This window comes from Sparus aurata, chromosome 2, assembly GCF_900880675.1.
Source record: "Sparus aurata chromosome 2, fSpaAur1.1, whole genome shotgun sequence".
In the NCBI taxonomy this organism is placed as follows: Eukaryota; Metazoa; Chordata; class Actinopteri; order Spariformes; family Sparidae; genus Sparus; species Sparus aurata.
The window spans coordinates 15,479,262-15,499,838 of record NC_044188.1 but is presented as its reverse complement, the minus strand read 5'-3'; the positions used below and the strand labels follow the sequence as shown (position 1 = coordinate 15,499,838).

The 20,577-nt window shown below is 43.1% G+C and overlaps 1 protein-coding gene across 2 annotated transcripts in view; it reads left to right on the top strand.

The window, feature by feature from the left end:
• The window catches only part of dscaml1 (Down syndrome cell adhesion molecule like 1), a 107,521-nt gene that overhangs the window by 46,181 nt on the left and 40,763 nt on the right, over positions 1-20,577 (top strand). For both annotated transcript variants that reach the window (XM_030393623.1, XM_030393614.1), the window contains 2 exons: positions 18,866-19,012; positions 19,852-20,130. In XM_030393623.1, coding sequence (XP_030249483.1) covers positions 18,866-19,012; positions 19,852-20,130 — 426 coding nt within the window. The remainder of the gene's footprint in view (positions 1-18,865; positions 19,013-19,851; positions 20,131-20,577) is intronic.

The following is a 20,577-nucleotide window of genomic DNA, read 5'->3' as shown; positions in this document are numbered from 1 at the left end:
ACACACTCTGTCTCTGCGACTATAGAACTCTCTTGCGCTACTTTCTCAATCCTTCATCTCCTTCCTCCTTGCACTTCCTTCTCACCCCTTCCCCCGCTCCTCCCTCCATCTTCCGCTCTTTCTCTCCTCCTCCTTCATCTCATTATTGTCTCCGGTGCTCTTGTTCAGGTCAGAGGATTTGGCCTCAGCGCAGTGTGATGTTAACTCCGAGCCCCCCACAGAGTGCTGCTTTCTCAGAGAGCAGGGGTCGACCTCCTGCCACTCCGTTAGTTAAACTCCTGTAATGGACAGTGTGTTTGTGCTCTATCTGTGTGTGTGCTGTCATGAAGCAACATGAAGGAGGAGACGCCATCGTCAGAATTACAGTAGAAAGGTAACTCAGCCATTTTATGTAGTACAATGTAGCATGCATAGTATTAGCAGACTATTACCACACACGGAAAAAAGGAAATACACCCTCATGGACTCATTTGTGTGCGTGTGTGTGTTTGTGTGTGTGTGTGTGTGTTGGGGTAGAGGAGGTTGGTGGTGGTGTGGTGAATGAATAATTGAAGGGTGGAGGCAGCAGATAGTCTTTAACCCTGAACCCTAGACAAGACAACAATCAATATTTAAGCAGAAAAATGGAATGATACACCACATATGCACACACACACACACACACATGTTTACGTGTATACTGTAAATAAAGTCAGTTACAATTTCCCATGAGAAACAGCAATTTTGATAGTGTGTGTGATGTGTGGAGTGTGTTTTTCTGCACACTGTAGGGATTTGTTGTGTGAAGCATATAGGCAAGAGTTTAGAATTAAGACTTTGGGATGTTTGTGTGGTATATGTGTAGTTTTTGTTACTTTAGATTAGGGATTCACAGTATGTATCAGTCTGATATGAGGAAATGTGGAAATGTGTGTTGTCGGTTATCGGCTGATAATGAAATTAAATGTGTAATTATAATTTTTTTTCATAATCTGAGCACAGCAGGCAGAGCGATACTCCAGGAAGTGAGGCAGTCAAGGGCTCCAGCAATACAACACAACACAATATGTGTTTGCTTTTGGCATGTCGCACCATTACAATTCAGTTTTGGGTCTGCAAGGGGAGCTAGAGGGGATCTAAAGAAGGAATGCATGATTTTTTTCAGCTGATATGATAATGGACAATTATTCCTTCTCATGAACGATGCAGATAAGATAACCGATCGTATAAAAAATGTTTTTTTTCAACTTGAAATGAAGGTCCTTTCCTGTAGTTTATACAAACCTAAGGGTGTTCAACAGCTCTGATAAGATTTTTTGTGTGAAGCCTTGTAGACTTTTCCCCTCTTCTCTAAACTTTATTGGACCGTGTATTACAAAATGCAATAGTGGAGACAGATTGCTTCCATTGACTTAACACGCGCAGCATCATCACACTCTGATAAAGTAGGTGGTGGTATGCAGAAGAGGAGGAGAAGAAGAAGAAGAAGGAGAGGATGGCAAACACGTGATCGCCAACTACAATGCAATTGCCATTTGCAATGCATGATTAATAGGACTTAAGAGAGGAGAGAAAAAGTCAATAAGGCAAGTTTTATACCAAAAAAGATCTTACCAGACCCTCAGGTTCCCATAAACTACAGGAGAGGAACTTATTTTTGAATTTAAACATATATAATTATGACTTATCTTATAATTATTGATGCAGGTTATTATCGGTTATCGGTATCATCTAAAAAAAATCCATATTCTGCATTCTGAAATGTAATGATGAACACACCCATTGTGTTGTATTGTATTGTTAAGATGCAAAATGGTACTAGGATCCCAGTTTCCCTCGATGACTTCACTTTATGCTTAAACATAATTTGTAATAATTACTAATCATGAATCCAACATGTATAAAGAGCCAGTATATAGTAATTTATATTATTTTGTTTTACATTTTTTTTGTGTGATGGGCCCTTTCTGTCAGGGCTGCTCTTCATGCTGGTGACCAGTATCAAACATTGTTTGTGCAGACACTGTTTCTATGCAAATGCAGCATAATATATGTGCGTGTGTGTGCGCAGAAGGGGACGCACGTCACATGTTGTGATTTTTACAGACAGTTGGTAAGAACCACAGTGTCTTCCTTCCACTTCTCCCCCCCTTACTCTCCCCCTCTCTCTCTTCTTCCTCCCTGGGCCACCAGTAGTGGTAATGGGGAGGGACCTGTCAGCTCACTTAATGCAGCTAATGTTTGCCTGCGCCTGGGGACATGAGCACAGAGACACACACAGTCCTGACACACACAGCGCTCCGCTCTCCCTCTGTCACCACTCTGTCACATTCCCTCTCTTCTGCCTCCCTCCCCCTCCTTTCCCTCGCTCTTCTCCCACTCTCCTCCCTGCATCCCTCATTCTCTTCCAGCTTCTTCACCCACACTGCACTGCACCCAGTGTCTTAATATTTTTCAGCTGTTTTTTTTTTTTTTTTTCCCTCACAGCTTTTTTAGGCTGTGGCTGTTATAATCACCTTCACCTGCCTTATTAATTATGAGGTTGTTATTCCAAATGACCACTTCATTTCAACAGCAGTGAAGTCGTCTTTTTCAAGTAACAGTCTCCTTTCATACCAAAGAATAAGACCGGCGTTGTTCTCTATTTTTCTTGCCGTGAACAGTTTAAACTCTTTAAAAGAAAAAAAAAAATCTGTGACACCTTAGTCCATCACATGCTTTCTGACTTCACTGGCCTGTCTGTTGCTCTTAGCCGCAAGCCCATTCATTCTTAACAAAGATGCAAATCAGAGAAAACAGGAGTAAATGTGCAGTTGTCGGAAACACTTTTAGCCACAGATGAACACACATTTGGTGCATTAGTAAGTGTTCATGGCAGCAGAATGGTAAATGTGAGATTAACTCCAAATAATATTGAAAGATCATGTTGCCCACTGCAAAGGTGTGACTCATTCATGTGTTTTAATTAGTTTGGAGCTAAATTATGTATGAGGCTTTCGTTACAATATAATACTTGTCATAGTTGGTTTCTGTCTTTTTATTGGATTTTTTTTTTTACCTTAAAGATATAAAAGGTAACATTTCTGCTTTATAATGAAACAAAGTTGTTTAAGTCGTGTACTTACAATTCCCTAAATGCTTCCAACAGTGTTTGAACCCCGAGAAATCATTGATTTTATTCAAGGTGCGTTTCATTTGGTCGTTTGTCAATAGAACCTCTGGGGAGCACCGAGTGATACGTCAGAGAGTGAGGAAGGAACCAGAGCTTGAACCTAAGCATGAGTAAAACTTTAAAACATTTCCTCATCTGTCAACATCATTAAACCAGGTTTGGTTTTAAGGCCAGTTAAGACTTAATTAAAATAAAGTAAATCTAGCAGCATCCACGAAGGGTACATTCTGATCCTTTCCTCCCCTTTCTTCACTGTAGTCAAAACCACTGCAAATAAAATGAAATCCAGACATTTTGAATGCAACACTTTTACTTTTTGCTTGAAAATACCGCTATAGGCATGCCCCTGTAACCGAGCATAAACAAATACAAGCCAGTGGAGAGCGCAGGGAACATCTACAGGGACAGGCAGGGGAGCTTAATAAAAACAAATGGCTTATAGAAACAAAAAATACTTATGCTTTCTTTCTCCCTTTTTGCCCTCCCCCCTCCTTCCCTCACTGCTGCCTCCCTCCATCGCCATCTCTTCCTCCCCTATGCTCTGTCGCTCTGATGAATATCACCCAAGCAAATCAGAGATGCAGAGGAATCTCTCTCATTTCTCACCCCTCTTTCCCCTCTCCTATCTCTCCCTTTTCTCTCCTCCCCCCTCTGTTTCTTTGGCTCCCCTGTCTTTCTCTCTCTCTTTACCCAGTTTCCTTATCTACCTTCCCTTCCTCCCCCTTGCATATGTGGATCTCATTCTCTCTCATTATGATGATTTGAGGTTCAGCTTCAGTTGCTGGCCCATTAAAACCAAGCAGCAGCAGCAGCAAGCCTTGCCTTTCCTCTTACTGCAGGCAGACAGCTAGGCAGCCTCATAAGATGGCCTCTACTCTGCATACTGCATTTTAAAACTGAAACACAAAAACGGCCCATTTCTGCGCTGTTCTTGTGTCCAAATATGTTATGTTGGAATTCTCTCGTGCAGCAGAGACGGTGGCACACATGCAGACATGCCAAATGACCTTGGCAAATGCCACCTCTAGCCAAACTGCCATGTCTCAGTGCCAGCCCTTGACAAGACCTCCCACTCTTCAGGGAAAAGCGATGTCGAGGACTGTGCAGGGATTGGATGGTGGTCAGAGGGGAAGGTGGAAGAGGGCTTTCTGTCATTAAACTTAGGGGCACGGGCAGGGGCCAGGAGATTGCCATGGTTCTTTCACGCTACCTTCCCTTGTTCTACTTGACTGGATCCATATGTATGTGTACCCGAAGAGATCATCAATAGAATACACAATAGAAGAAAGCCAATGTCAGCACCATTTCATGTGCATGATGCATGTTGTGTTTATGGGCACTTTTCATGACTCTCAATCCGCTATATAAATAATATGAGCGTAGGACAGGATGGAATAGCCAAACTGAGATTTAAGAACCAGACAATGAAACAAGGATGGATGAGGGTGATAGACCACTATAGAACAATTATAGAACAATAATCACAGAATCAGTTAGTATTATTCTTACAAGAACTTGACTTTACTGTTGTCAGAGAGGCTTTCGCGGTTTTGGATGTAGTAAAACCAGGTGAACGTTATTCAAAAGTTGAATAATAGTTTTTTTGTGAAGTGTAGAAGAGCTGCATTTGTGTGGCTGTGGTAATGTGTCTGTAAAACTGGTTAAGCTGGTTGAGAGGCCTTCAGGGATTTGTTTATACAATACAATAATGGTAATCACACTTATAATCTAATCTACAGTGGACTAATTCTACCTAGCCTTACAGTATACAGTAAAGGGGAGGGAAAGTTATCGGATAGATACATTTAACTTGTTTAGCTTTTGTCAGTCATGTCAAAGATGATAGAACTACAGTACATGGATTCACAAATCTGTTTCACTCAGTCACCCCTTAACCAATGGTCCTTATCAGCTCTCGGTTCTGTTGCAGACATAAAAGTGCTGTTTTCTTCAGCAGGAATGATTCTGAAAATGGGATCAGGTGCTTCCAGGTACACTCTCTGTCTCTCAGCACATCTCTCTCCTACTTGTGGGTAAACTGAAGAAGGCCAAAAGCAGTGCTACAACAGATCTCACTTGATTCTATAGTGCCTGTCATGAATTATTGACCCGACTAACAATAACAGTAAGACACCTTTTTTAATCCCCCAAAAGGGAACTCCGCCAATTTGACACATAAAAGTCTATTTACAGGTCTCTTACCACAGCCTCGTGTGATATCACTTGAGTCGGCGTCAGTTGGGGCTGAACGCCACCAGTTTAGGGTTAGAGAGACGTGAGCTTGCAGATCTGTGTTCCACTCTGTTGCATTGTGGGTAATGCAGGTGCCATTCTCTGCCATGCTTCAGGTTTAATCCTTCTTTTTTAAACTGTCCATCATGAGTCACACAGTATTATGCTGATAATTGAATAACTTGAGTTTATTTTCTTCCACGGATTTCACCCCCACATTTACTGTCTTTAAAATGACTTCCCGCTATAGTGTGGAGTCCAGGGCTAGACTGCATGTGTGGAATGTAGGACAGCTAATGAATTTCAACGGTATCAGAGCCCAGCAACGGGAAAGAAACACTGTGTTTATTGAACCGTTTGGATTGTTGTACTGCTGTCCTGGTAAGCACGCTTATCTCCAAGTATCACACATCACCATGCCATGGGACACTGGATCAGCTGACAAGACCACAAAGCACGCCTGACTAGCCACTGTGTGTGTGTGTGTGTGTGTGTGTGTGGGTGTGTGTGCATGTATGTGCAGCGGGGACTTTGTGCTTGACTGCTTGTGTAACTCTACATATGCTGAGTGCGGTGTGTTTTGTGTGACAAGGAGACAAAAGAATTCCCAGACAAGGCATTGTGAGAGAGGAAGGGAGAGAAAAATCTGGATACATGAAAGCATGAAATGGCACCTTAGCTGGACTCCCCATAGTCTCCTCCGGCATCAGTGTCCTCATCATCATCATCATCCTCCCTGGGATCTTTTTCTTCCAGTCCTCAATCTGTCTTTAATCCTCCAAGTTCCTCCTCGCCATCCTCCTTTTTTGCTCTCTCTTTCTCTCGCTCTCTTTTTTTTTATTCCCTTCCCCCTTGGTCTGGCAGTGACATTGGGCTAAAGTGGGACAGAGTGTAGGGGGGCAGTGAGGCAGAAGAGACAGAGAGACAGCCAGGCAGGGAGGCAGGGAGAGCTGCTGCTCTGCTGTGCTGCCCCCCCCTCCTCCTAGCACGTACCTCGGGCACTCCTGGCCCCTCAGGCCTCCCCACGACGTCTGGGGGACCCGCTTTTAGCATGTCACCACTACTCCACTCCAATCTGCAACATCTGTCTCTGCAGCTCTTTTGCTTCCCATCATCCCTCATTTCTCTGACTCCTCCTCCTCTTCATCCTCTTTTGGGTCTCTGTCGCCAAGATGCCCAGCAACAGTGGTGAGGGTGCATCATCACGGTGGCGCAGGCGAACGAGGGGAGCCAGGGAAGGAATGCGTAGGAGAGTCGCAGGCCTCCCCCTCCACTGCCACCACCACCACCACCACCCCCCTCCTTCCCTCGCTCCTCACATCCGCCTGCCATGGCAAGGTGCACTCAGCCGCACACGGGCCCTGCTCCCCGGTGACCTCCTGCTCCCTGAGATTCAGTATGTGTCACTGTGGTGCTGCTTACACGCTGTGGCACTGTAGTACTCCCACTGGGGACAACATAGCTTTACAAAGGGCAAGGCTTTATTGATTTGTGTGAGAGTTTATCACACGTGTGCCAGCGCTCTCTCCCTCTCTCAGCAGCGGCATTGTGTGTGAGTGCGCAGATACCTTTGTTTACACAGTATCATTAACTTGCCACAAGTAGACGGCGGAATAAGGTTCAACAGCCAAACAGAGAGTCAGCACGCGGCTTTCAGAGGACCCCCGATCAGTGTTTTCCCCGTCGGCCGTGTCTTCCTCTTCATAATGGATGACAATCACACAAAACCGACCTTTGTGTGAAATTAGACTGCTCACACTCCATTGTTTTTGTGTTTTCCACAGAAGAAATAAGGTCACGCTTTAGTAGACCTCATTCCGTGTGTGTGTGTGTGTGCATTGTGGTGTTTATAATGCATTGGATATGTCCCGTTAGCCTTCTCATGACTGGCGAGCATGTCTTTATCTATTATCTATGAGGCTAAATAATTAAAGACAAAAGCGACACAATGCAGCGCATGTTGACAAGTCTGGAGTTTGTGTTTGTGTGCATGTGTGTGTCATCGTCAGAGAACAAATGGAATTGCAGATAAATGTAGTCAGAGCCATTTTCTTTGGTGTTTTTGTGCACAAACAGACCGAAAAACAGGAAAGAGAAATGTGCAAACGTGTCTGAGGACAACAGTTCTGTGTCTATCTTTAATGCAATTGATGATTATTTGTTATTGATTAACTGATTAGCTGTTGGCCTTTAAAATGTCAGAAAATGCTACCTGCAACTTCTACAACTACCTGCAAACTATAACCTTATGCAAACGTAGGGCTTTGACTGAATGCTATTTTTATTGTTGATTAACCTGTTGATTATTACCTCGATTAATTGATTAGTTATGTGGTCTATAAAGTGCCAAAAAATGATTACATGACATCCTCAAGACAAGACATCCTCATGTCTTGTTTTGTCGACAACCCAAAGATATTCACAGAGGAGTAGAGAAAGAAGCCAGTTAATAATATATACATTTAATAACCACATTTCAGAACCTGGAATCAAAGAATTGTTACTCCTTATATCAAAAATTACTCAAATCTATTAATCGATTATCATAGTTGGTAGTTTAATAATTGACCACTTATTGATCCATCATTGCAGCTCTACTTTCCACCCACAATTCTATCAATTTTCTCCTCAGACATCCACCCCTGCCTCCATCTTGCTGCTTGAATATTTATGCCAATTCCAATTAGTATGGTGGAGGCCTTTAACCATCACAGAGGGAAAGACGGAGATGAACACGCAGGGAGTGGGCTGATGATAAAAACAGACAGATTATCAGATTTCTCCCTCGTTCTATTTCTTTTGGTTTGGATGAGTGCATTTTTCCATTTCCTTTATTTGTTTTTCTTCTTCCTCTCTCTCTCTCTCTCTCTCTCTCTCTCTCTCTCTCTCTCTCTCTCTCTCTCTCTCTCTCTCTAGTCTCAAGCATGAGTTGTTCAGAGAGGGTGAGGGCTGCGTGGGTGTAAGGGGTGCCACCTTCTAACAACAGATATAGAAAGAGAAAACGGAGAGAGACGGCAGCAGGAGGAGAGACGGAGGGAGAGAACAGAGAAACCAAGGAAACAGATAGATATCGAGATGGGGAAAGACAAAGAAAAACAGAAGACGTGGCGCTGGTAGTGAGGGTGGCGGGCGGTGCTGGGGAGGGCGGCAGCTGGCATTTGACGGTGAAGCATGCCTTTTTAATGAGTGCATTAGTACTCCGCATACCTATCCTCAGATCACAGCATCATGCCGAACCTGGTAAACACGGGGAAGAGAGGAGGGATGAGAAGGTCAAGGGTTGGGGCTGAAAAACCGAAACACTTGTAGAGAGATAAGAATAGACGGAGTGTGTGTGTTTCCTCTTCAATTATTCCGATTCCAGTGTGTGTCCTGGTCTCATCGGGAGAGGAAAGAAAAGAGACGGCGCCTGTGAAACTCACACAACTGTCCTTTATTAACCTTCCCCCGTTATTTTGACATAACCTCTTCCCAGTCCTTACACAAGCTTTTGTCTCTGGTTGAGTCAGAGAAAGTGGCAGTAATGCACCGTCCTTGTGGCTCTTTCTATGTCTGTCTTGATCTCAGTAGCACTTAACTATTATAGACTACTTTGAATGTGAATAGAGAGGAGATAGGAGCAAGCGTCATTCATTTCATACTACAGAGAGGGAGAGAGGGAGAGAGGGGGGGGGGGCTCAGATAGGGAGAGAGCCTATTGTCACTAGGTGTAGATTTCCCTTTGTCAAACACATGTCAATTCTTCAGAGCCAACAGAGGAGAGGAGAATACGAAAATTATAGCAGCAGAGAAAGGGATGAGGGGAGAGGGGGCGGACAGGAGGAGGGGAGTGGTATTGATTTGACACTCGGGGAATCACACCACAGCTCTGTTCATTTTCATTCATCTGCCCTTGTAATGGGGGTGTTAATATGGCAGGTAGGGGGGAGAGGGCAGGACGGGGATTTAGGAGGATGAGAGCATTTTATTAGAATCCAATCGTTATTATCCTTCACCCCCTGCCCACCCCTCGGCCCCCTACACACTCCAGACATGCATGTCTGCATCGGTGCACATACATGTGTGCACTCGCACAGCATGCTTTAGAGAGAGACACACACACACACACACACACACACACACACACACACACACACACACTCAATATTTCTAGATGTGAATGAAGGTGCTGAGGGTGTTAATTACATGTTGGAGCTGAATGGACTCATGGATGTTTTATATAGTGTGTGTATGTATGTATGTATGTATGTATGTATGTATGTATGTGTGTATGTGTGTATGTGTGCGTGTGTGTGTGTGCATGCATATGAATGCCGCTTAGATACAGTATGAGCAGCTCAAATGAAATAGCTTTTAGTAGGCCTTCCCAGTGCCTCCTTGAAATCAGCCATAATAGGCCCTTGGTAATTATCAAATAAATTAGCCAGGGGAAGGAGAGTGGAGGAGGAGAAACCAGGACCGAGTCTGTTCATTTTTTTCTCTCTTCAAAACATTCTTCTCTACCTGTTTAATATTTGAAAGAAGAAATGTTTAATACAGTCTTTCATCTTTATTTTATTCTAGCTTGCTGTCTCATATATCTCTCTGTAAAATGGTGCTCATCAGCTGAGGTAGTTGCTGAATTTCACAACCTTTATTGTACCTCAAAAGACCATCGAAGAGGCTTTCTCATTCACAATGGTGTCGAGATGTGAAACAGAGCTTTTCAAACAAAACAGCTAACTGTAAAAAGCAACAGTCTTTATTAGCCAAGAGTTCAAATGCAGGATAATAAACACTTTTTGAAGAAAAAACAGCAATTGAAGACTCAAATGCAGAGTAAACAGATAAAATTACAATATAGTTACAGACATTTAGAATTGATTTAAACAAGATCTGAAAATAGGGCAATTGAACAGACATAGTGGCAGCAGAGTGTCCTTTCAGATGATTCGGTGTCAAGTACGACAGTATGAGACTGAAAGACATATAGGACTAGCAAGCCTGCATGAAGACAGTCAGGAAAATCTGAGTTTCAGTCCTCATGTCCTCAGGCTCCTAGAAGCTGTTATTTTAAGAGACAATTCAAAGGTCACAATGGTTTCATGCTGCATAAACTTAATTTTAGTAACGTTATTTTTTCAGAAGGTAGTGCTAAGGCAGTTCAGTACAGCAGAAACAAGGAAACATCAAAATACGTAGGAATCAAAAAAGTTACATGTGGTGGAATAATTAATCTTGAAGTGTTGAAGCTGCCAAATATATGGAAACGACTGCGCGTGTTGTGATCAAGGATTACCATGAATCGTTATTACTTTACTCTTTTTGCCACCATTTTATTACTCACTTAGAATGCTGTGACACTTTGAGAAATTGAACCCTAGCCTGGACAAACATGGTGTCACATTTGTGCTACACTGCTGGCCATGTGCGTCACTATCTGTGCCCTCTTGCTTTATGCATCTCACGACCGTCTATTTTTGCTGCTTGCAAAGTTTGTTTGCTGCCTCATTTGTTAAACCATCTGATGGACACCCTCTGCCCTCTCGTTATATGTTGTATCTGTCACCCCTGTGTTTACCCATCACTAATATATATCCAACTTGGGTAGCACTGTTAGATGCTCTCTGGTAGGGGAGTTGACTGACTGCTGCTAGGCTGGGCTGTAGCACTGGGCCATATGCCACATTACTATTTTATTGCTCTGCCATAGTATCCACTGTGCCTAACACTACCCTCAGACATGCACAGACACACACAGACACACAGTTTAATAGTGCCAGCTATGGGACCACAGAGACCCATACGATGAGACCGTGCACGAGGAGGTTTTCCTATTTTGGGCTGCAGCGCTGTCCGTGGTGCCACCTCACCCAACATTCCTTGATATTTGAAATGTAGCTGTCCATGGTGCTGATCTGCTGCCGACCTTGAATGTGTGTCCTTACCACACCACCTCTCATGTACTGATGAGAACATGGTTATATCTTTTGTAGCTTGTTAGCAAGTCCTCAACTGTGTTTCCTCTTACATAAATGGTTGATGAATTAAGTTTAAGTTAAGAACAGTAGATACATCTTGTTTAACTCCATCAATTATACAACAGATTTAATGTAACCTCAGCCCTAATATGTCTTTTGAACATCCTCCAACTTTACTCCATTGTAGCACAAATATAGATGCATCCCTTTGCACACTCTTATAGCCTCCTACTGTATATTGTCATTTATAGACATTTGGTTCTGTGTGTGTTTACTGCAAAATTAGTTAGTTTGAGGTATGCGTATTCATTTGTTCTCCAGTAGATTTCAGCGATCTTTGGGAATAAGCAGCAATAAAACATTGCATTATCAATGGACCTGTTTCACCCAAGCACACCAGACTAGGGGTGTTTATAACGTAGAAAAGATTTCACCGAGGTCCTCTTTTTGCTCCCTTTCTCTCAGCAGTGAAACCGAGTCATCTATCAAAACATTGCAGAAAATTACAGAAGAATATCTGCTAAGATGGAGCTTTTTATGGATATATTGGATACCATTAACAGATACTTTCTATCTTCCAAAGACCACTGTCAAAAAATAGGCAAATAAATAAACAGACAAGAAACAAATAAACACAAGTGATACACACCTGTGCAGACCAAGCCCTGTTAGCCTTTTCATTTGTTTGTAGTTTACACATGTGGATATATGTATGAATTACCCAAAAGTCATTCAAATATCACTTGCTAAAAGTGAAATACACCCATATAAATAGTACTTCAGTAAAATTAATCTGATACGTAATGTATTTAAGTATTAAAAATGATTTTCTAATAATGAAAAGACTTAAGTTTCAAAGCTAGAAGACAAAGTGAACTATTGATGTCAGATTTGACCGATTAAAGGCCTGGACGATTATTGGACCTTCAGTATTTTCAGATTTTTGTTTTTTATCTGATAGTAGTAGTAGCCATATTATAAGATAAATGTAGTGAAGTAAAACGTACAATATGTGACTCCAAGATGTAGTGGAGTGGAAATATCATGTAGCAGAAAAAGCATATACTCAACACCGTCTATCACTGTGTATGTTACATTTGGATCAAGGTTAACAAGACAGAGAGAATAAAGTTTAGTGTCAAACTAATCAGCAGACAAAAAAGAGACAAAGAAAAAGGCGGTATAGATAGAAGACTAAGAATTATGTGAGACGCTATTGAAGTATGAAACAAAAAGTTCCCATTTGAAGGTAAAGCAATGGTTAGAGCCTGTGATTGAGTAAGGCTAAATAAAAAATACTTTATATCTTTTAGCTAGGGGGAAAGGGATGATGAAGAGTATTCACTGCCGGGCCAGAAGGGTGGAAAATGCTCCAATGTCAGTGTCTCTAGAGCTTCAGGGAATGGGTTCAGTTGGTACCCCAAATATTGCAACAAGAGGGATGATGGAGCGTCGAAAACACTGACGACTTAAATCATGTAAGTCTTCATAGCCACTGCAGCACGAGGGACAAATTGTGGTAGAGAGACAGGGCCGGTAAAATTAGCACTGTGATGATGAGGGGATGAATAAAAACACTGTTGAAGGAAGGAAAGAAAGGAAAAAGAGGAGAAAAGCAGCGATGCAAAGTCGAATCAGGATGAGGAGTATAAATAAGGAATGTGTAGGTGTACTCCACTGTCTGCTCATCGCTGTGGCATCCTGTAGTGAGGATGCTCTGCACAAAAAACATACACATACTCGCAGTGCACGCCGCGAACGTGGATTGTGAGACAGTGGGAGTAAGACTGTGTGGATCGTGAGACGGATTTTGCGAGTGCTCTGCGTTGCAAGTGTGTGTGGTTGTTATGTATCCGTGTGTGTGCAGTCTGTTTGTGCAACTGCCGGTCCGCATTGTGCCGAGTTTGTGGTCCATTTAGCCTCAGAAATCTGAAAGGCAAACCTTGACGATAATGCTCATTACAGTCTTCAGTGTGCGTTTTTGTTGAAAGGCGCCGAGTGAAAAAATAAAGTGACATAGTGCACAGAGAGATGTGTTGAGCTCTTCCGTGGCCTGTAGCCCGGGCCTGTGAATCAATTACAGATCCATTCAGCAGTTTTTCTCCTCTCCTCTGATCTCCGCCGCCATCATTTAAATGGCTGATTCCTTTTTTTTCCCCATTTCTTTCTTTTTCTTTTTTTTTTTTTATACCTCTAATGAAGGGTACTCTGTCGCACACACACGCGCCAAACAACACACATGAAACGAACGCTCTCACATGTCGCTGTGTGCCACCGCAGCGCCCCCTACCCAGCTGTTGTCACGTGAGTGCACGGGCCCTAGCAACAGCGAGCGAGAGAGCGAACAAAAAAGAGAGATCCTGGCGAGAGCAGGGGAGAGAGGAATGGGTAAAGACAGGGAGAGAGAGGAGGGAGGGAGGGGGGGGAGCCGTAGAGCATTAATAAGTGATGAGTCCAACAGTGTGAATTGCTGTTAGTTAGCATTGCTGCAGCGCCGCCTTCATTTACATGGCAGCACCGAGAACAAGCCCCCTTTTTACTTACGCCATTTCCTCTCTTTGCTATCGCTTTCCTATCTCGCTTTCACCTCGCTGTTTTATCTATTCCTGTCTCTGCGGTCTGGCCGGCGTCTCAAAATATGTATATCTTTTCTTAGTTGCTGTCTCTGTCTTGCTCCCCCTGTCTGATCTGATCCACGCCTCCTCCCAACATTTCCTCCATTATCATTTCCCTCCTCTCATTGTTTTTGCTCCTTATGATCTCTTACGTCGCCATTCTTCCCGCTTGATGATAATTTGTTGAAAATGGCAGCCGAATACTACACCGAGATATATTTAGCTGTGCCTTTTGCCTGCATCCCTTCATCTTTTACCTCCACCACCTCCCCTTCCCCTCCACTGTCTCCCCCACCCCATCTCAAAGAAGAGGGGTGTCCTCTCTCTGGGGGAACTTTGGGGGAAGACAAGTGATGCTCCGGGCCTTCCTAATCCTTTTTTCATTGTGTGTGTGTCTCTCTCTCTCTCTCTCTCTGTCCCCCTTCCTGTCTCCCTGTCTCGTTATTTGCATGTATGTGTCTGTCTGTGGAATTTCTGGCATACATGCACACACACACTCTTGAACACACACACACATCCAGCAGCAGCACCAGCGGCTTCTCTATGCACTTGGCTTGACTTCCTGCCTCGGGCTGATCAGCTGAACTGATTCCATTACTTACAGACCCCCCTGAAAGAGAAGCAACATTGGAAGGGTAGGGGATAGAAAGAGGTAGAGGGCAGGCTGGAGGAACAGTGGCCGGGTTCGGAGAATAGATGTCAACACAGATGGAATTTTACAGAAGGGGAGGAAAGGGTTGGGAAATAAGGAGGAAGTGAGGGGATTTTGCGCATCCCTTGGGGTGCGGGATAGACCTCAAAAGATCTCATCCTGCCTCCCACAGCAGAAAAAGAAAAAAACACAGCAGACACAGAAGCACATACATACACACACTCAACAACAACAACAAACTCCTGGAGGCGTAGGCAGACTAGACGAGAATTGATCTCCTCTCCCACAAGGAGAGGCTTGCAAGGGAGAAAGAGCGAGGGAGAGAGGGAGAGATAGAGGAAGACGTAGAGGAATTGTTTTTACCCATGTGTGGCTCTCGGGCCTGCGGGCCCCTCATCCCTCTCACTCTCACTCCCCTCCTCTGTCACTCCCAACGGCATGTTTCTCTTTATCTCCCTATCTCTCCCTCCATCAATCTCCATCTGCCGTGCTCCTCCCTGTAGGGTCATCCCCCTTCCTCTCCTCCACTGCCTTCCTCTACGCCCTCTTGCCGCTGTTTTAGGTGTGTCACATCTTCACAGACAGCAGGAGAGCAGGCAGAGACTAGAAATTACATCTCAGGTAGGAAAAAGAGCAGCGGTGAAGTGAGAGCGGAGAGGAAGTGAAGAGGAGCTGGGTGAACTCCGAGCAGATAAGGAGAAATAGAGAACAGAATGATTTTATTCAAGAATATTTACACTTTTATTGCTGAAATCTTGACCATTTGGCCTCGCCGTTGTCCCGTTCTTTAATCTCTTTACTCCAGTTATTTACAGGAGTATCACATGGTCATATATGCTGTAGCTGCCTTATATTGCTATTTTCAATGTAGTTTAAGCTACTTAACTGTGCATCGTCTGGGGTCTAAGTGGTACTATACAAGCTCTAACACACCTTTTATGAAAAACTAAAGTTTTTGCAATACTTTTGCAACTTTTTGACTGGTTGTCTGAAAGCTTTTTTTAACTTGTGGTAAGTATATGTATATTAATAGATACATGTGACAACAGAGAAGTCCTGCGTTTTGGGGGTTAATGTGTTTTGAGTTAGTAGAACAACTGTACACTCCCCATGATGCTTTGTACAGTGCAAAACAAGAAACCTGAAAATATCACTATAGTGTCTTGGTATTAATTAAGGAATTGATAAAAAAAAAAAAAAAAAAGAAAATACCGTAGGTTAAAACATAGAGGAATCATAGAATAGGTTTCTTTTACACCCAGCGTTGACAAGCTCCCTCTCATTAACGGCCCCTGCACCACTTGCCATTTTCCTCTCTCTCCATTCTTAACCATCTCTGAAATGTCTTACTCAACCCCCCACCCGCTCTCCCTCTCCCCCTCCAAACCCCCCCGGTCTGTCTTCCTCTCTACAGGCATGTTGTGACAGGGTGTAGCAGTGTGTTATACAGGGTTCTACTCGCCAAGTGCATATTATCCTGTAAGGCTTAATACCCAGGTTGGAACAAAAGGGCAGGCCCGGAAATTACAGCTTACGTCGCTTAGCACTCAGCACAGTCTGACTCACATGAAAACACATGTGTGTGAACTTTCACATATGCAATGCAGATTTACAGGCATCATGCACACCTACTGCATGTGTTTATCTATTTTTCCATAATGTATATTGCAATAATTCAGAAGTCCTTTATAGACTTAAATACATGCAGACATTTTGATAGATCTGGAATTTTCTGATACAAAATACTAGGTTTTCAAAGGCTTTGTAAGGATGATCAGTAAGTTAATTGATTAGCTCAACATCAGTAAATTGATCGTCATCATTTAATGGTTCAAGTCAAATAAATGTGAACCGCATTCGTTTGCACACGTTTGATATCATTGTAAATTGAAATTCTGTGGTCGTTGTGCTGTTGCTTGAACAAAACGAAAGCAAAAATGACATTTTGAAGGCCATACTTCACAGTTTCCTGATTTTTATATTCACCAATTAGATAATTAGAAAAATTATCAACAGATTAATCAATGAATGAACATCGAATAAAAAAAAAGCCTTACTTCAGGCTTTACTTCAGCTTTGACACAAGAAGTAAAGCCCTCGGTCTTTTTCACATCTTAGTCTTGTTAGAGTGATGGAGCCTGTGTGTGTGTGTGTGTGTGTGTGGGTGTGTGTGTGTGTGTGTGTGTGTGTGTGTGTGTGTGTGTGTGTGTGTGTGTATGTGTGTGTGTGTGTGTGTGTATGTGTGGGGCATGGAGCCAGGCCGGTCTTTCCTGTTTTAATAAATCTCCTTTGGATGGAGTTGTGCAGCAATAAAATGCATCGATTGTCGTTGTTCACATTGTGGCTGGGGACACGGACACACACACACACACACACAAACACACACACACACACACACACACACACACACACGCACACACACACACACACACACAAGCTTGGTTATTGATACTCACCTACACATTCATACCTTCACATGTTCAATTAGACCAACACACACAGAAAACAGTGTATTGACATGTTAACATCATGCACACGCGTCACTTTGTTAATTTAAACATCTGAATAGAAACTGAGAAATTCTGGAAATTAACCAGCAGTATTGACTCGAACATGTTAATTTAACAACAGGAGCATAGTGAACTGCTCCTTTTCAACACTATAGCGGCCTATTTTTTCTCAAGAATGTATTAACAAATTGAACAAATCCTGAAGTGTTTTTAGAATAAAGCTGCTGTGAGGCGCTGACCTACAGTGTCGCTTCTGGCTGTGTTTGAGTGTATCTGTGGTTGCTTCATACTTCCAGTCTTCAACCATTCAATGCACCTGTGCTTCACTCGCGTCCTCTCTTGTCAACACTGCAAAAAGACATTAAAACATCATGTACAGCAAACAACAGCCAGCATGTTAACACACACACACACAAACTGCAGCGGCATTCACATAACCAAACAATCTGCAATATACTACAAACTCTGAAGTGCACACTGTCTAAAATAATCCTTTGGGGGGAACAGAATACAAAAAGATTCAGAGAAGCGGAAAGAATCAAACACTGAAATACACTCTCCTCATCTCTCTTTCTTCTCTTCTTCTTCTTCTACTCTCACATACACACACACTCACACACACACACACACACACACACACACACGCTGTCTCTATTGACATGAAGATAAATCAGAGGAGGACCATGCAGTCAGTGATGTGAAATGAAAATGACTCTAATCTGCTGTTACCATAACACACACAGACACATCAATTATTAACACCTACAATAACTCTCCTCTTTTCTACTCTCGTTCCCCTCATCTGTCTTTCTCTATTGTGTATATTTTGCTGGATGGATGGGACCGAGTGTGTTAAAAGCTCCCATGTGTTCACCTAAGTGCTGCGGTCGGGTCTTTTTTGAAGACGTGTATGTTCAAGCACGGCGTTTTCAGTGATTTCTCTGGAAAATGTGCTCAAGGTTGGCCAAGAGGGTCATATGATTGAGAGGTTGGCATCTACTTCAAAAGCAGCGCATATCTTGTTTGACCTTTCCTTCACCAAACAGCAGTTTTTCTTTGCTCTGGTTTATTTTTTATTTTTTTCCAGCGAGTGAAAATGTATAGAGAGATGAAGAATAATGAATACAGTGAATATAGAAGATCTTGACGATACAAAGGGGTTATAATTGTTTCTCACAGCATTCAGAATAGTCATTACAACTTGAAAAGACATGCAAGTATCTTCTCTTTTATGTAGACCTGTGTATTTGCATTGACTGAGAATTGTGGAAGTTTTAAAAGGTAGCTCCAATTATTTTACAGTATGAGTAGGTTTACAGGTCACGGTCAGGATAAGAAAAGGTAGTATAAAGCCTTCGTGGCTTAAGAGGAAGCTGCATCTAGTCTGATAAATCCCCTCTAGTGATGTCACTCAGTGGCTACATTGCATTGTGGGTGATCTAGGCACTAGGTTTTGAAAAGGAATGGCATAAAAACAGTGACATGTCTGGGTCTGCTGTTTTTAAACTGTCCACAGTGTTATAAGAAAGCATGCTAGACCAGTGGACTGCTTCTCAAACCTGGTGCATACATTACCCACAATGCAATGGATTAGGCTTGATTCTGAAATGAGAAAGATCCCGTCCTGAAGCAAATACATCCGCATGAATGCAAAGCTTTACACTCAAATGAAATGTCTTTGTTATGATGGCTTATTTGTAACTCAAAAGGCTTACAGACCCTTCTCCCTCTGCTGTCCTCCACAGGTAACCGTTTCTTCCTGACCTCATTTGGCGCGCTGTATATCTCAGAAGTGCAGAAGGAAGATGCTCTGTCCACCTACCGCTGCATCACAAAGCACAAGTACAGCGGAGAGACTCGCCAGAGCAATGGAGCCAGGCTCTCTGTTATGGGTAGGCACTGAGTTACCATTTTTACATTCTACTCTACTCGCATGTTAAAGCCTGAGTATTTACGCAGTGGCATGTGTTTTTTTTTTTCAATTACTGCTTTAAAAGTTACAAAACAGTTTGTGTTTTAGTTTTAAAGTAATTGTTCAACAACTGGAAAATATTTATTTGCTTTCTTGCTCGCTTGAGAGTTAGATGAGAAGATCGTTAGCTTTGTGGTTAGCTTGACTCAGAAAAATAACTGGAAATGGAGGGTAACTTGGGGTTATCCAACCGGACGGAAAACCACCTACCAGCACCTCTAAAACCTAGAAATAATATGTTGTATCATGTTTGTTTAATGTGTCCTAAAATTGTAAGAACATGCTATGGGAAGATTATCTTCTGAGCTATTTCTTTGCCAGGGTCAGTCACTTCCTCTTTTTATCACTGGGATATTATCAGATAACCAGAGAAGACAGGAAGTTAGTACACATGACCTAAATATTGTGTGTCAAAAAACCCTGTCGTTTCCAGTTTTGGTGTGAATTAAACAAAAATACAGATTAAACATGTTAACTTAAAAGATGCTATTAGGCTAATTTTATCCTCTTTGTTACTAGCCTTTTTTTCCAGTCTTTGTGCTAAGCTAACCATCTGCTAGCAGTAGCTTCATATGTTTTCTGTACAGACACAACAGTGGTATTGATCCTCTCGAAGGGTTTTTCCTCAAACCGTGCATTTAGGCGATTATATGCCCGCACTGGAGCCTACAACAGCCAAATAGTGAAGAATCCAAAAATAATTAAAGGACTATTGATTCCAAATATATGTGTAATTTCTGTGACGTGCTACACCTACAGACCCTACGGAGTCCACCCCGTCAGTGCTGGACAGTTTCCAGTCCGGTGAGGTGCAGGTGGGGCACAGTGTGGAGCTACCCTGCATTGCATCCGGATACCCAAACCCAACCATCCGATGGCTGAAGGATGGTCGGCCGTTACCCGCAGACTCCCGCTGGACGCGGCGCATCACCGGCCTCACCGTTTCTGACTTGAGGCTCGAGGACAGTGGCAACTACATCTGTGAGGTCACCAACAGCTTCGGCTCCAAAGAGGTGACAGGTCACCTCAACGTCATAGGTGGGTAAAGATCTGAAGAGTGTATAGCACAGTCATAAAATACCTCTATTTAATACCCATGACCACCCCTCTCAGCACACAACAAAGCAACACTTTATCTACCTCTCCTGACCTCCACTGTTCTACACTGACAACTACAGATGGAGCAAAATAGTGAGATGGACAGAGGTAATGAATGTGATGTCAGGTCATGGACAGGCATGATGGAGACATCATTTAAGCTCTGCTGGCTTTGCCCTGGCCCCGTGCCTCATACATGCACCCCCCTCCAACCCGCCCTCGTCTGGGCCGAGCAGGCATGAGCTTGATCTCCAAGGACGGCTCGTTCCCCCCCGCTGTGCTCTCAAACCTCAGCGAGGCCTCGCAACGGTGACGGAGCAGAACAGCAGGCCTGTCGCTCTGTTTACCCAGGACGTGTGAGAGGGAGGGCAGGCAGAGAGAATTTCA